Source organism: Euwallacea fornicatus, chromosome 12 (genome assembly GCF_040115645.1).
Source record: "Euwallacea fornicatus isolate EFF26 chromosome 12, ASM4011564v1, whole genome shotgun sequence".
NCBI classification, from domain to species: domain Eukaryota; kingdom Metazoa; phylum Arthropoda; class Insecta; order Coleoptera; family Curculionidae; genus Euwallacea; species Euwallacea fornicatus.
Genome location: NC_089552.1, coordinates 5086686 through 5100178, shown reverse-complemented (window position 1 = coordinate 5100178; position 13493 = coordinate 5086686). Strand labels below are relative to the sequence as shown.

The 13493-nt window shown below is 33.8% G+C and overlaps 1 protein-coding gene across 3 annotated transcripts; it reads left to right on the top strand.

Annotated features, from left to right (window-relative positions):
* The first annotated feature begins 5122 nt into the window (after positions 1–5122).
* bsh (brain-specific homeobox) lies at positions 5123–13340 on the top strand. Of its 3 annotated transcripts, none has more exons than XM_066288491.1 (4): positions 5127–5890; positions 7862–7981; positions 9159–9371; positions 12976–13340. In XM_066288491.1, exons 1-4 carry the CDS (start codon positions 5416–5418, stop codon positions 13149–13151), a joined length of 984 nt encoding a protein of 327 aa, XP_066144588.1. In that variant the 5' UTR covers positions 5127–5415; the 3' UTR covers positions 13152–13340. The 3 variants fall into 3 exon arrangements, with proteins under 3 accessions (XP_066144590.1, XP_066144588.1, XP_066144589.1); XM_066288492.1 differs by having other exon boundaries at positions 5130–5890; positions 12991–13340; XM_066288493.1 differs by lacking the exon at positions 7862–7981 and having other exon boundaries at positions 5123–5890.
* Positions 13341–13493: the final 153 nt, after the last annotated feature.

Here is a 13493-nt window from a genome sequence, read left to right as displayed (position 1 = left end):
AAGTTTAATAGGGCCAAATTATATATGTATTTTTAATGAAACTCTTCAATTTTTTTCCATTTTCAGATTTATCATCAAATTTTAAGGTCAGTCTATGTAAAGGCTCTTATGAAAAAAATTATTTTTTCCAAGCTTTTTGGGAAAATTCTAAAATTTGTATACTTGCAGGATCTCACGGAAATCGGTAATGTACCCTAACCGCTGAGAATTTTGGAATCGGTCTTATAGGGCTCCAAGAGGACCTAATAAGTTATTTCGACGTATTCAGATGTAACAAAAATTTATAGTCCCAAAATAGTTCTCGGAAGTCGCTGACATCAAACCTCAATAAGTTGTTTATTTCAAATGGAATGCCCCATTTTTCTCTACGGCACTGTGTTCAGAATCCAACAATGTACAACTTTTGTTAACACTATAATATTCCCAAATACAGCCCTTTCCAAGTTTTCGAATATTGTCATTTTTTACCTTTTTAATGTTTAAAAACTCGTACTAGTGTCGTCACCACACGCAAATGTTATGCCTGGTGACGTCCAATGTAATTTTAACATTTTTCATGACTATCGGTGACTATAATATTTTATTTTCGGAATCACTTTTAAGTTCTAATGGATTTTTCGTTAATATCTTCTTAATTAGCAAGTAAATAAGTCTTCTCTGACAAGATTGAATCTGCAATCTGATCGAAATGGTGGAAAAAAAACTTATTTTTGCGCAAATTATTTATTTTATTTTTTTAACAAAATTTGACAAGAGCTTAATATCTAATTTCACTTCTTGCGTCAAGTTCAGTGACTTTCTATTATTTTTTCACACACAAAACATTTGTATCTCGTGGCGAGTTGTTATTTTCAGTAAGTTCAAATAATATATATCGTCTTACAGCATAACCACACTTAACCGCAATGAATTCGAATTGCACTTCAAAACGGCCCCCTCGGTTCCAGAGCAGCAAATTAACCCGCTAATTCCTAAAATATCATGCTTTAGCAAAATTATTATTGACATTGTTGTTATTACGGGTTTAACAACTTTAATGACACGCATTGTTCGTTCAATTACTGCGCCGAATATCATTCAGAAAGCCTCAAACGTTGCTTTCGCAAATGCCCTCAAAGCACGTTTTTGGGATCTGTTCCGGACCATCCACACCAATTGCGAAAAGCGCGCTGCTGACTCTCAGAAAAAGACGAAAAACTAGAAACATGTGTTGAAACCTCCGTTTTAGTTTTTATTTTTTTTTATCAGATTTATTATGTAATAATATAAACTGCAAACCCAACTCCCACTGAAGAACCGACGAAATTCTACATTGAGGCAGCTAAACCATTTCTAGGTATCATCCCTTTAAGTGTCAGTGTATATCAAACTTTACTTCCTCAACTACACCGCATATTGTCTGTTAAACGGGCAATTTGGACCTAAAATCCCGCTTACCACCCTCCGCATGTCCCTAGGGGTGAGGCATACGTGGCTGTTATTGGCCGAGGTACGCCACGCCCACAAAAAGGTTGCCAAGCGACTCAAATCTAGGCCTTGAGGGTTCGTATCCCAGGTTATTAGGCATGAGATACACTTTGAGCATATTTTAGGACTCACTTGTGCAGGTGCTTTGTGTTCAACTTTAATAATATTGGGGAATGTCCGGGGAACGATATTGAAGTATTAGCTTTTATACGTATTTTAGAGGAAGCTGCTTTTCAATTCTGTTTGTTGCGATATATTCCCTATGAAGATTCAGTCGGTATTTAGAACTCTTTTGATTTTGTGAAAACAAAATTACAGAAAATTAACTTTGCTCTCTAAATTATTAAGAAATTCATTATAATTCTCTCCCATACTCATTCCTAACACTTACTCACTAAAAACTAATTTTTCCCTCTTCTTTCCATCTTAAGGTTGTGATGATCTTATGTTCTGATGAACTGTCGTTTAGGACAAGCGGGACATAGTTTTTTAGACATTTTCTTAATCCCGGAAAAGGTAAACTGACTTCAATGATGAAAAAAGATTGCGAACACACATTTTTCCTGTATTTATAGGTAGGATTTATTTTTTGAAGATATCTTTAGAAAACCGGAAAAGAAATAGAGAAGAATTTCCCTTTTCACCATTTTGTTAAGTCTAACTTTGTTCGTGTTAAAAAAGACTTCTTAGTGTTTTGTTGCTCAAGTAGTCGTTTTCAAAATAAAAAATAATGTTTCATTTCTATGCCTATCAAAAAACGAGTATAGGTGTCCAAGTGCAATTTTTTTAAATATATATTTTTTTCTTTTGGTAGATGTGGAGGACATTAACAAACATGTATGAAACACGTTTCATTGCAAAATAATACTCTTCTTCCAAAATAGGTTTTCGTTAAATTCTAAGACATTTACACACGTAGAAAGGTTGAATGGCTGCACGAACGCCACTGGTTCTGGTGGAAATATTCTACCTACTGTAGAACATGCACGTTTATTTTACTACAGTGTGTCTCTAATTTCATGTCCTTACACCAAACCCTTTTTGAAATATTTATAAAATATGAAAAAAATTAATTAAACATTCTATATCTTGGAAACGAAGCGATATCGGACCTAACTTTATTCGATCTAAATATTTGTTTTTATGAGCTCTACATCCCCTGAAAGTTTGTCAGTATGTTTACGAAACATCTTGTATAAAGACTATGGCATCTAATGTACATGTCCGAGATAGTAGAAAAACGAAAATCTTTTGTATGGACTGATTAATTCACTAAAATATCATCAAAGCAACCTGCTCTGCTCCTTTATATTGAAAACAACCCCCCGAAGCTCGTCACAATAGAGAACGCCGCCTTAATAAAGTTACCGACTAAACATGATTATCTTAATCAAGTCTATTAGGGCTTAGATTTGGCTCTTTCGATCTCTGGAATGCGTTGTTGCCGTTATGAATTGCTGCCGTGTATAAATCAATTGAGATGAAAATTCGGCAAAATAGAAATATCAAGCACTTGCATCTATAAGTTTCGATCTTTGAAACTATTGTCGAATACTTGAAATAGTAGCGACATGAAAGAAAAACATAAAGAACCTCTTAATCTTACAGGGTCTGGCAATTGTGTTTTGTTTATGATACAGATATGACACGAGTTACACAATAGTACATTGCTATAGTGCTAGTAGAGATAAAAATAGCACTTTTCATACTAGTGAGAAGTTTACATTTATGTGCAAAAATTGGATCGGCATAAGGCAATTAGTTTAAATATAATACGATGAAAAAAGTGCCTAAATACCTGATCAGATAATTCAAAAACGTTGTAATCTATTTCACTAATTTTTTTTATTCTGGAAAGAAGTGATAATATCGTTGTGTGAATGCCGTGGGAAAAGTGCAATTGCGCACATTCATATGAGTGTGCAAAGCATGCGCGTGCGTTCATGATCACTTGTTACTGACATATTGCAATTGGCGATTCCGGGGTTACGTTATTGGTGTATTTTTTTTCGTTTTCAAAGCAGCTGCAGAAAAAACACTATTTCCTCATGAGTTTTTTTTTGTTAATTAGTTGAACATCTGAACGTGATACTGTAAACGAGACAAACTTGAAAACTTACGAGGAATTCAAGATATTTACGAACAGTTCTTTTTACAATAAAAAAGTTGAATGTTATAGCATTTTTTTACGCCAGTCCATATATTTCAAAATGTGTTTAGACCACACCTTTTAATTCCATTTAATAACTGGTTTTTATTAAAACAATTTAAATAGTTCTTTTATTTCTAAAAAGTTATTGGCCAACTTAGTCTGTTCCCTTCATAAGCAAGTTTACATCCATTTAGCCTTGAAGTTTGTATTTATTCCATTTTACGAGATACCCATGCTGGACACACTCCATGTTATATTATACAGGGTGTCTCTAAAAGGTCTGTAGAAAATTCTTCCACAGATTTCTGAGGAGAAAACATGATTATTTAACCTAATTTACTTTAATTCAAAAGTGAAGGATTTGCAAAATACAGGACGTTAAAGTGAACGTCTAAAAAATAGACAAAAATTAATTACCTCGTTTGTATCTGTCCGACATGATATCTGAACAAAATATGAAATCGGGGGGGTTTTTACGGCAAGAAATCAGAACTCGTTTATATTTCCGATGCAAATTGTAAAGGGCGCTGTCAGCGCTAGGTGACGTCTATTTCAAGCGGCATAACTTTTTAACACCGGGTATAAAATCTATTTATAACTAAATTACTGTTTTCCTTCATGCTTTATGAAAAAAAGTATTTTGGTACAAGTCTCGATGGGCATTTCATTGTGAGATATTTGAAGTTTAAAAATCACTGTATTTCATGAAAACTCACTTTAAAGTACATTTGTATAGTTCAGCAAAATAAATAATAAAATATTGGTACAATCAAATAAGTACGAAAGTTATTTTTAAGACTTTAAAGTTATTTTTCGAGAAGAAGTGCAAATTTTAAACTTCAAATATCTCAAAAAGGAGTACCCATAGGGACTTGCACTAAGAAATTTTTTTCATGGAACACGAAGAAAAACACAAATTTAGATATAAATAAATTTTGTACTGGGTGGTAAAAAAGTTATGCCCCTTTAAAGAGATTTTACCAGAGATAACAGCGCTCTCTACAATGTGCATCAGAAATGTAAACGGGTTCTGATTTCGCGCCTCTGTAAACCCCCGATGTGACATTTTGTTCATATAGTACTACTATAAACAAAACAATTTAAAAAAAGGTTTTTTTATTTTCACTTTCACGTCCTATATTTGGAAAACCGTCCATTTTTGTATGAAGGTAAATTGAGTTAAATCGTCAAGTTTTAGTCTCAGAAATTTGAGGTAGAATTTTGTACACACCTTTTAGAGATACCCTGTAGAACCAAAAGAAAATAAATCATAATTCCATTTAGAATAATCAGTCATCGCATCATACAGGAGCCGTATCCGAAATAACTAGACATAGCTTATCAACCTGTCTTTCTCTCCCTTATTCGTCCTCCCACCTACTTTCATTTCATTATCCTGCTCCGGCTCGTGCCATCCCGACATCAACCTTAATAATCCACCCCAAAACGACAAAATCGGAACACAATCATCCCCATGCACGCAGAAACTCGAAACTTACTTCCCCGATTTAAGGGTAGCAAACTGGAAAATGGGGCGGTAACTCACGCGATCATAGTTGGCTTCGGGCAAATATTGGCCAGTTAGCGTTTGACGTTTGTTTCAAGCGACTTCGTAGCAGCTACGTCACGCTACGTTCATCTTAACAATAAATTATTGTGATCGCCAACATTTTGAAGAAAAAAATTATTTTTGAAGGTGATAATTTAAGAATATTTATGTGGAATCATTTCGTGTGCAGACGTTTGAATGGGTGAAGTTCAGTGATTAAAAAAAAAAAAAAACGAATATTGAAAAAATGAGTCGCAAGGAATATAATCAGGACTCGACCAGTTTAACTCAAAACAGAACCAGTTTTCTAATCGAGGACATTCTCTATAGGCAAAAGAACGGGGATGAGCCTAACAACACAACTTTATTCACAAATTTCCAATCGCATGTACCCAATAACAATAATAACACCTCTGTAAAAATGACGCCATCGAGATCTATGGAATATTCGGGACAAAGCCGAGCGTTTCACACTCCATCAAAAATCAATCAGGAATTCTGCAGGAAAAATGAAGAAATGTCCTCATATGGGAGCAGTAATACTACAGCGAGCAATAAGGAGTTCATATCACCTCATGGGTACTTCCAAGGGAATTTGGGACAGGCAGCCATGCAGGGATTTCAAGCACCCGAGAATGGATATATTCAGGTTATGGGTGCTTTGGGAGCTTACCTGGGGACGCCGTATAAGAATATGGGCGACCCTTACTTTTTGACCCAAGGTAAGGAGAAGTTTATGAGAGCTCGCATTTAGTATATTTTTTGGCCAATTCTGGAGAATTTTTGTTAGTTTCTTGAAAAATTACAGAATATATTTTTTCAAACTCATTTTTTTAATTACCCTATACCTAAAATAGACTTCATTTTATTTAAACAAACTAATTTACAACTGAACATGAATTTCTTGCCGAATCAGGTGCCTAGCCTAGTACACATTAAAGTGGTATATTGTTCCACGAGTAAGGAGAATAGAATTTTCTGCTATTTGGTGAGGTCGAGCCACCTGCCGATATAATTTGGGATTTAATTATTTTTTAACGAAAATCAAATATGCAATGCACAACTGTTAGTCATACATTAGTCCTATTTAGACATTTTTTTTATTAATCATCGGTACGATGTAACAAAGTAAAGCGTGAAACTTAGCACTCTGGTATTTGCTTTGACACATTTATGATCTATTTGTCCCTAAGAAACTTCAGTTTTTCATTAAATTTGCTCTCGCTGTCGTTTCTCTTGTCTACTCTGACGAATGTGTCCATTAATACATTATAGCGCTTATTTTTTTATAAATAATATTTACGTTAAGAGTCACTTCCATTGGTTATAATGTAAATAACTGTTACCCGAGCAGAGCGAAAAGTGATACTTTATACAATACTGATTGCAGCGGTCAACATAAAAAAATTAAATGTTTGTGATATAATACAGGGTGTAAAATGTCGAGCTTTTATTTAATATGTAGATAGACCGTACGAACTGGATTTCTAAATTTTTTTAAGAAAGTTATGTAATAAAAAAATAAAATACAAAAATATAAATTTCATTCCACAATTCATGTTTTCTGTTTTGCATCAAGTGATATTTTTCAAAGGCTTTTTTAAATTTTACAAAAGAAGTAGATGTTTAGTATTACTTGGAACAACATGCCCTGTCACTACAAAAAACGTTTTTTAAATTGCAATATTTTTTTTATATCAAAAACAAAATTGGAATGATTTAGGAAGACATGATTCGGCTAAATTTATATCGTTTTTTGGTCCAGTGATTGTCAATTTTTCAACCAAGAATGCTGAATGCTTTCCGAAATACACTCGGTGACCTTCATTATTTCTGCACCCGATATAGAGTCGAAAGGCTTTTTTTGAAAAATTAGAAGTGGAGCTCATAAGATTTTCGGAACTTGCCATTCACTTGTCGCAAATGCATTACCACAATTTTTTTACAGAAAAGCGATAAGCCCCTTTCCGTAGAACACACAGAAGCACAAATTTCTTTTCAAAGTATTCTATACAGGGTGTTTCCTAATTACGTGTAAAAAATTTGAAAGCGTAATCCTCGACTGTTTTTGAGTCAAAAATGTCTAATAAACATATGTTCGCAAATGCCTTGTTTCCAAGATACAGGGTGTTGAAATGAGACAAGAAAAAGATATTTTATTTCCAAAATGACTTAATTTTGGTGTTTGAATTTTTGAAAAACACTTACCATCAGCAAGGACGTAAACAAAATCCATATTGGCCATTTCTTGATTAATGTAATTAGGCATTTGAAAAATTTTCAAAACTGAGGTATAATCTGATTTTTGGGACACAGAACTAAATTCTTTCACTTTAGAGAGTAAAACACCAAAATAACACTGACTATCTTGTTGATAGTAGTGGAAGTAGCAAAAAAGAACCAACAATAAACAAGTTAGTAAATACCACCAAACCTTTAGAAACCTTTAAAACCTTTTTCAACATCTTTCAGTCAACACCCTGTATCTTGGAAACAAGACATTTGCGGACATATGTTTATTAGACATTTTTGACTCAAAATCAGTCGAGGATTACGCTTTTAAATTTTTTACACGTAGTTAGGAAACACCTTGTATAGTATTTAAACGATTGAGCAAATTTACCCAATTTCCTATCTCTTACGGTTACCGTAGGAGAATTTTAGAAAAAACTACAGATTGATTTTTTTTTCAGCGGGGCTTCCGTTCCATCCCACGCTTTTTGGAAGTTCAGCCAGTGAAATATCTTTAAACGCTCTCAAACATTGCAGAAGAAGAAAAGCGAGAACGGTATTCAGTGATCCGCAGCTTACCGGTAAAGTATTAAAAAAAATGTAAAAAAGGACCTGTACAAATTACAAATTATTGCCTAAAACTACACAAACAACCAATTAGAAAAAATAATAAATTTTTTTTTCATACCAGAAGAAACAATATTTAGTTATGTGAAGTGATATAAAAGCAGAAATGTTTCTGCTTCATTGGCGATATCAGAAAAAAAATCAAAAGCGTAGTAACTAAACAAATGAACATACCGAATTTCTCTGAGACGTAGTTCGCTCTCATAACTTTTTGTTATGTGACATTAAAATGCATTAAGAGAATTAGCTCTCCATTTTTTGGTACTTCTGATTAATTCGCATATAACAACAAGGTTTAAATTTTAAATGGATCCTCCTGTATATTTTTTAACATTTTGGTTAGCGGCATCATTCCGATTACAACGCCCCCTATTTGTACTTTTTTGACATAACGATGACATTAGTGTTCATATCAAGTGTTGTGACGTGTTGTGCTTGACATTTCAAAACATATTCACATTAATTTTACGCCTTCTGGCTTTTTTGCAATCAATTTTGACTTCCAAAGAGCTATCAGAGTTGTGCTTTTTCCAACATCTATTAAATCTTCTGGCCAATCAGCATTTACGAAACAGTACAAATCTTTGTCCTTTTTACAAAATATTAAGCAATAATCTTTTATATGCTTTAAATGCCATAAAATTCTTTTTACCTCTACATGCTGAGACTCATAAATACTTACACGAATTGAATTTACTTCAAATAATTTATAATGTAACCCAAATTAGGTGTTGTGAGTACCATTAAGTACTTTAGTTTTTTGTTCCTCTTGTGACAGGGAAACTTTGAAAAGGCACCTTCTTCTTTGAGGATTCGGGGAACGTACTCGGGGAAGGTTCTCGGGGATTTTTTCCACCCTAAAACTCCATCACGAGTTTTCCTGATTCCTCTAAAGTTATTTCATGAAGAATATTAGTTTACCAATCAATTACCTGTAAGGATATTTATCGTCAATCCTATCTGTTTTACGCGACTTTACAGTTATATCCCAAAATGGTTTAGCTGCGTTGCAACAAATTGATTCAAAATTCGCTAACTTCTAAACGATCCCTATAAGGTTTTATATCAGTTTACTGTTTTTCTAAAAAAAATTAAAAATTAATTTATTTGATTATTATTTGATTGTTATAGGTCTCGAAAAAAGATTCTCATCCCAACGCTACCTTTCTACTCCTGAGAGAGTTGAGCTAGCTAATGCCCTTAGTTTAAGCGAGACCCAAGTGAAAACCTGGTTTCAGAACAGGAGGATGAAACATAAAAAGCAGATGAGGAAACAACAGGAAGAAAAAACTAATGGCATTTTAAAGAAGCTAGATAATGGGGACAAATGCAGGAATAATGGGGGTAAGTTGAACTAATAATTGAAATGTAAATAGGTATCAATCGTACGTTGAGGGACATCATTTTAAGAGCCTCTTTCTGCCTGATGTAACAAGCCCAATTTGTTGTCAGATATTTGAGTTGAGCTATAGTGTCCCGTTGATTCTTAAATGTGTGAATACGGTTTTCATTTTGTAAAATGAAAGTAGCTGACGATACACGGGGAATTTCATAATTACTGGTATAGAACGACACCAGAGAGTCCTTATGTGAAGATATTAAGGTTTAACTTAATTTATCTTTGCAAAAACGTTGATAATAAAAGAGATAATCTATTTACTTATTAGAAAATAAATATCTCAATAAAGGTTACACACACACTCATACAGAATGTTCTACGTAAATATTGTGGTAACTTTTTTTATTTGCGACATTCTTTAGAGTTTTTATTATTTTACTATTATTTTTTACGTACTTTCGAAATCAAATTGCAAATTGAATAGCAAATATTTTTAAGTAGAAGAAGTCCTCTTATTTCAGTTTGTTAGGATAGACCGTTTTTCAGAAAAATTACTTTAAACAGGTACACGATTACAAGCAAATCGAAATGTATCTTAAGAAACATAGTAGGCATCCTTACAGTAGATTTTTTTTATTAACCAGCAATAATAAAACTAATATTATTAAGGATTTACCACAAAAATGGCCTATGTTCATCTCAATGTATCTTCTAATTCGTTTCGAAAATAGTGCAAAAAATCTATGTTCTGAGTTCCCCCTTTAAAATTTACTAGTGCCTTTAAAAAGCAAATTTTAGGATATGTTTATAAGAATTTTTTAAGTAATTTTAGTCTTTAGAGCCATCACTCAAAATAATTCGATGTAATTTCCGAACACCCTGTATTGATTAAGTTATTTGTTAGTAGTCTTACACAAGGGACGAGTATTTCAGCCTCGAACCAAATCTAATCAAGGACCTGCTTTAAATATCTGTATCTTTTTTAAATTTTATTTTATTGAAATCGGTTTGTATAATTAGAAATAAAAATGGCTTAATATCTGAAAAAATATAAATAAAAAAAAAGTTGCTGAAGTTTTTTGTATAAAATCAAACTAGTTTTAATTTCGTTTATAAATATACACCGTGTTCCATTAAAAAAAATGTTTTAAGTATCTTTACAATGAGATGTTCAATTGTTTTTCTAGTATCATCGTCACAACCAGCTCAAGAAAAAATACCTTCTTACAATTTAAATTAGAGTTCTATCTCTACTAATAACAAAATTAACAATGGTGGGCACTTAATTTGGTACATGCTGCCCATTCCTAGTGTAAAATAATTAATTTTCAGTTTTGTTTATTTAATATAAATCTTAGATGTCGTGTAGCAAAAGATTTTCATTAGAAGTTATTTTACATTATCCTGAATTAAATTAAAATGCCTTTTAATAGGAGCCCTTAAACGCGTTTTTTAAATTCTTGGTTTACTCTCTGTAGTTTGCTTTTGCGTTGAGTTCGTTTGCTGAAATTGCCGAAATCTCTGATGAAATCACCTATCTAAAATCAGCTTAAAAAGTGCAATCGAATCCCTGGCAATCGCCCCCGATTCCCATATCTAACAAGTCCCTAGGGATTCTATTAAAATGGTCTTATAGGGACTAAAGCGGACCTTCGGCAACTCGTCGGTCTGACGTTTATTCCCCAATTAAGCGGGTGTTTGTTTTCTAATTGTTTGTGGGAATAGGTCCAATCGGGGTATTATGGGTCTCCAATTCTTTTAACAGTTCTGTTAATAATAGAAGGACTGAAAGTTCCTCCAAACGCAGAGCTTTTTCCTTCTTCAAATCGACCCTACATTTCTCGACGCTTAATTCGGGTAACCAAATTAGCCAAACAACCCCGTCCGCCATCTTAGTAAGTCGGCAGTTTAGTTCCAAAGATGCCTTAATTGATGTTTAAGATGGTCCAGAGTCACGCCAAGAAATTTGCCGAGTTCAGAGACTTCGTTAATTTGCCTCTTGATTGGCCCCTAAAACGTTGGGGTGAATTGACGATTTCTTTTTTAACGTTCAGGGTGGTTCGGGTTTTAGATAATGCCGATGTTAATGCGTTCGTTAATGAAGAGTTTTAAGAACTTTAATAGATGGGAATACACGATTCTTGCCTCGAGCAAGTCGACTAGTAAAATTTGGCGAATCAATATTTTTCGGTATTTCTACATTTTCAGCTTCTCTGCTCGATTCGGACCATTTTTCATGTAGCATGAAAATTTTCTCCTGGGCTAGTCTAAAAACCACAAAGTTTCTCCATTCCATTTATTTCAAGGCCGCAGTTAATAGCAGCCCAATTACGCTATAACCTATTAAGTTAATAGCGTGCTTGCGCTATTACCTATTAACTTAATAATGTTACGCTATTAACTTAATAGCGCCACGCTATTAACTGACCGTCAATTTTTTAAGAAAACGGAACTAAAAAACCGTTTTCCAGAACTTTAATGTCGATCATCAACATGGTCAGTATATCCCCTTCTTGTTTGACGTTGAGTTAAAAACGTCTAAAATTGACATGTTTCTTTACCTACAATTATAGGAAATAATTTCCATTCTGTCTGGGCTGCGAGACATTGCGGGAGCTCATGCGAAAGAGAAACGTTTGGGCTCTTTCGCGTTGTCTGTGTGAACGGATGGAGGGGTCGCAGCAGCTTGGAGTGGGAATTTAAAAGCACGTAAATTTATTTCCTCAGATTTGTACCTTCCAAGTCGCAACTATCGATTAATCGCAGCGAAACTTGGAGAATCAAGAGAATCCGGGAGCCTTTAAACCTGGATAGATGAGCACTGCAGTCGGTCAAACAGGGAAATTGTGAGCAGTTTCGAAAGCTGGCGAAATTTTTGTTCTTGCACAGTTGGTCTTTTTAACCGAAAAATTAATATCCTTAGGTATCTTACACTGGATGTTGTCCCGCATATTACAGCGTAAAGGGGTGAAAGCTGTAAATATGCAACTTGAGAAAATTATGGAGATTTAGATCTGAAATCACATATTGTAAATTTCCGGTTAGACATATCGTAATGCATTAAGATCCATAAATTTTTTTTTAGTTATTTCTATAGGTTGTCTATCTATCATATTTCTGCTAAAATCTCTAGAAATTGCCTTAAATTTGAGTCAAAGAAAAAAAGGCGGAAATTTTAGCATTTTTTTAGTCCAAAGAGTTTCCTAAGATTCAAAGGTCCTTTGATCCACACAAAGAGTTTTAGGAAGCGCTTAGTGTTCCCGCTCCCGTATATGTCATGAGATGTAAGTGTTGTCAGGGAATATGTTAATTTCGTTAGTGTATATGTTATGTGTGTATAAAATATCATGAGTGGGGAGGTTGTTAAGCTTGTCGGTGCAGCGTAGTTTTTTGACCAGAAATTTCACGTAATGAAAGAATAACCCGCTGCATTGGTGCCGTATATTTAAGAACCACCCTGAATAATCATTAATTTCATTGACACGAGTTTCTAACCTAAGTTGCGCGTCAAATTTTATACTCAGCTAGTATCACTGTCATTGATGTATGGAAAAGCATCTGCTGCTTTTTATGGTCATTCCAGATTTCTAATGAACTAAAATAGCAAAGGTATACTTGTTACAGGTCATGGTTGTCAAGATATGTCTTCGATGACAGGAATTTCTGAACAGCTACCAAGTAGTCCTCTGAGTACTAATTCTGATGTGAGCGACTGCGAAAGCGACATCGACATCGTTGGGGATGCTAGCAAGCACATCATTGGCTATTCGTTTAAAGGCACGTAGAATTGTTACTGATTTCTAATTATTGATCATTAAGTTGTACATACGTTATTATTACCATTTTTTTAATTTAAATGGTTTATGTAGGCATCTACCTGTCTGTATTTAATGTTACTGTGATTGTTTCACTGAAAAAGATCTTTTACTGCTATAGGGAAGGTCGTAGCTAGCAGTTAATAAGTAAGTATTAAATTGGCTTATGAAAGAATGGAATATTATTTTATACAATAAGGTCATTAAATCCGCGCAGAAATGAAAGCTCGGTAAAAGTGTCGCAATAGAACCTTTCATTTTTCGTTTCACATTTCTGCGTATTTCAAAAAGATTATTTAAAAAATATCAATT

Excerpts from the sequence above, each read along its gene's own strand:
- bsh (XM_066288491.1), top strand. The coding sequence starts at position 5,416 with ATGAGTCGCAAGGAATATAATCAGGACTCGACCAGTTTAACTCAAAAC. Across the intron at positions 7,982-9,158 it reads CAGTGATCCGCAGCTTACCG|GTCTCGAAAAAAGATTCTCA; the intron begins GTAAAGTATTAA and ends TGATTGTTATAG. Across the intron at positions 9,372-12,975 it reads CAAATGCAGGAATAATGGGG|GTATACTTGTTACAGGTCAT; the intron begins GTAAGTTGAACT and ends AAAATAGCAAAG.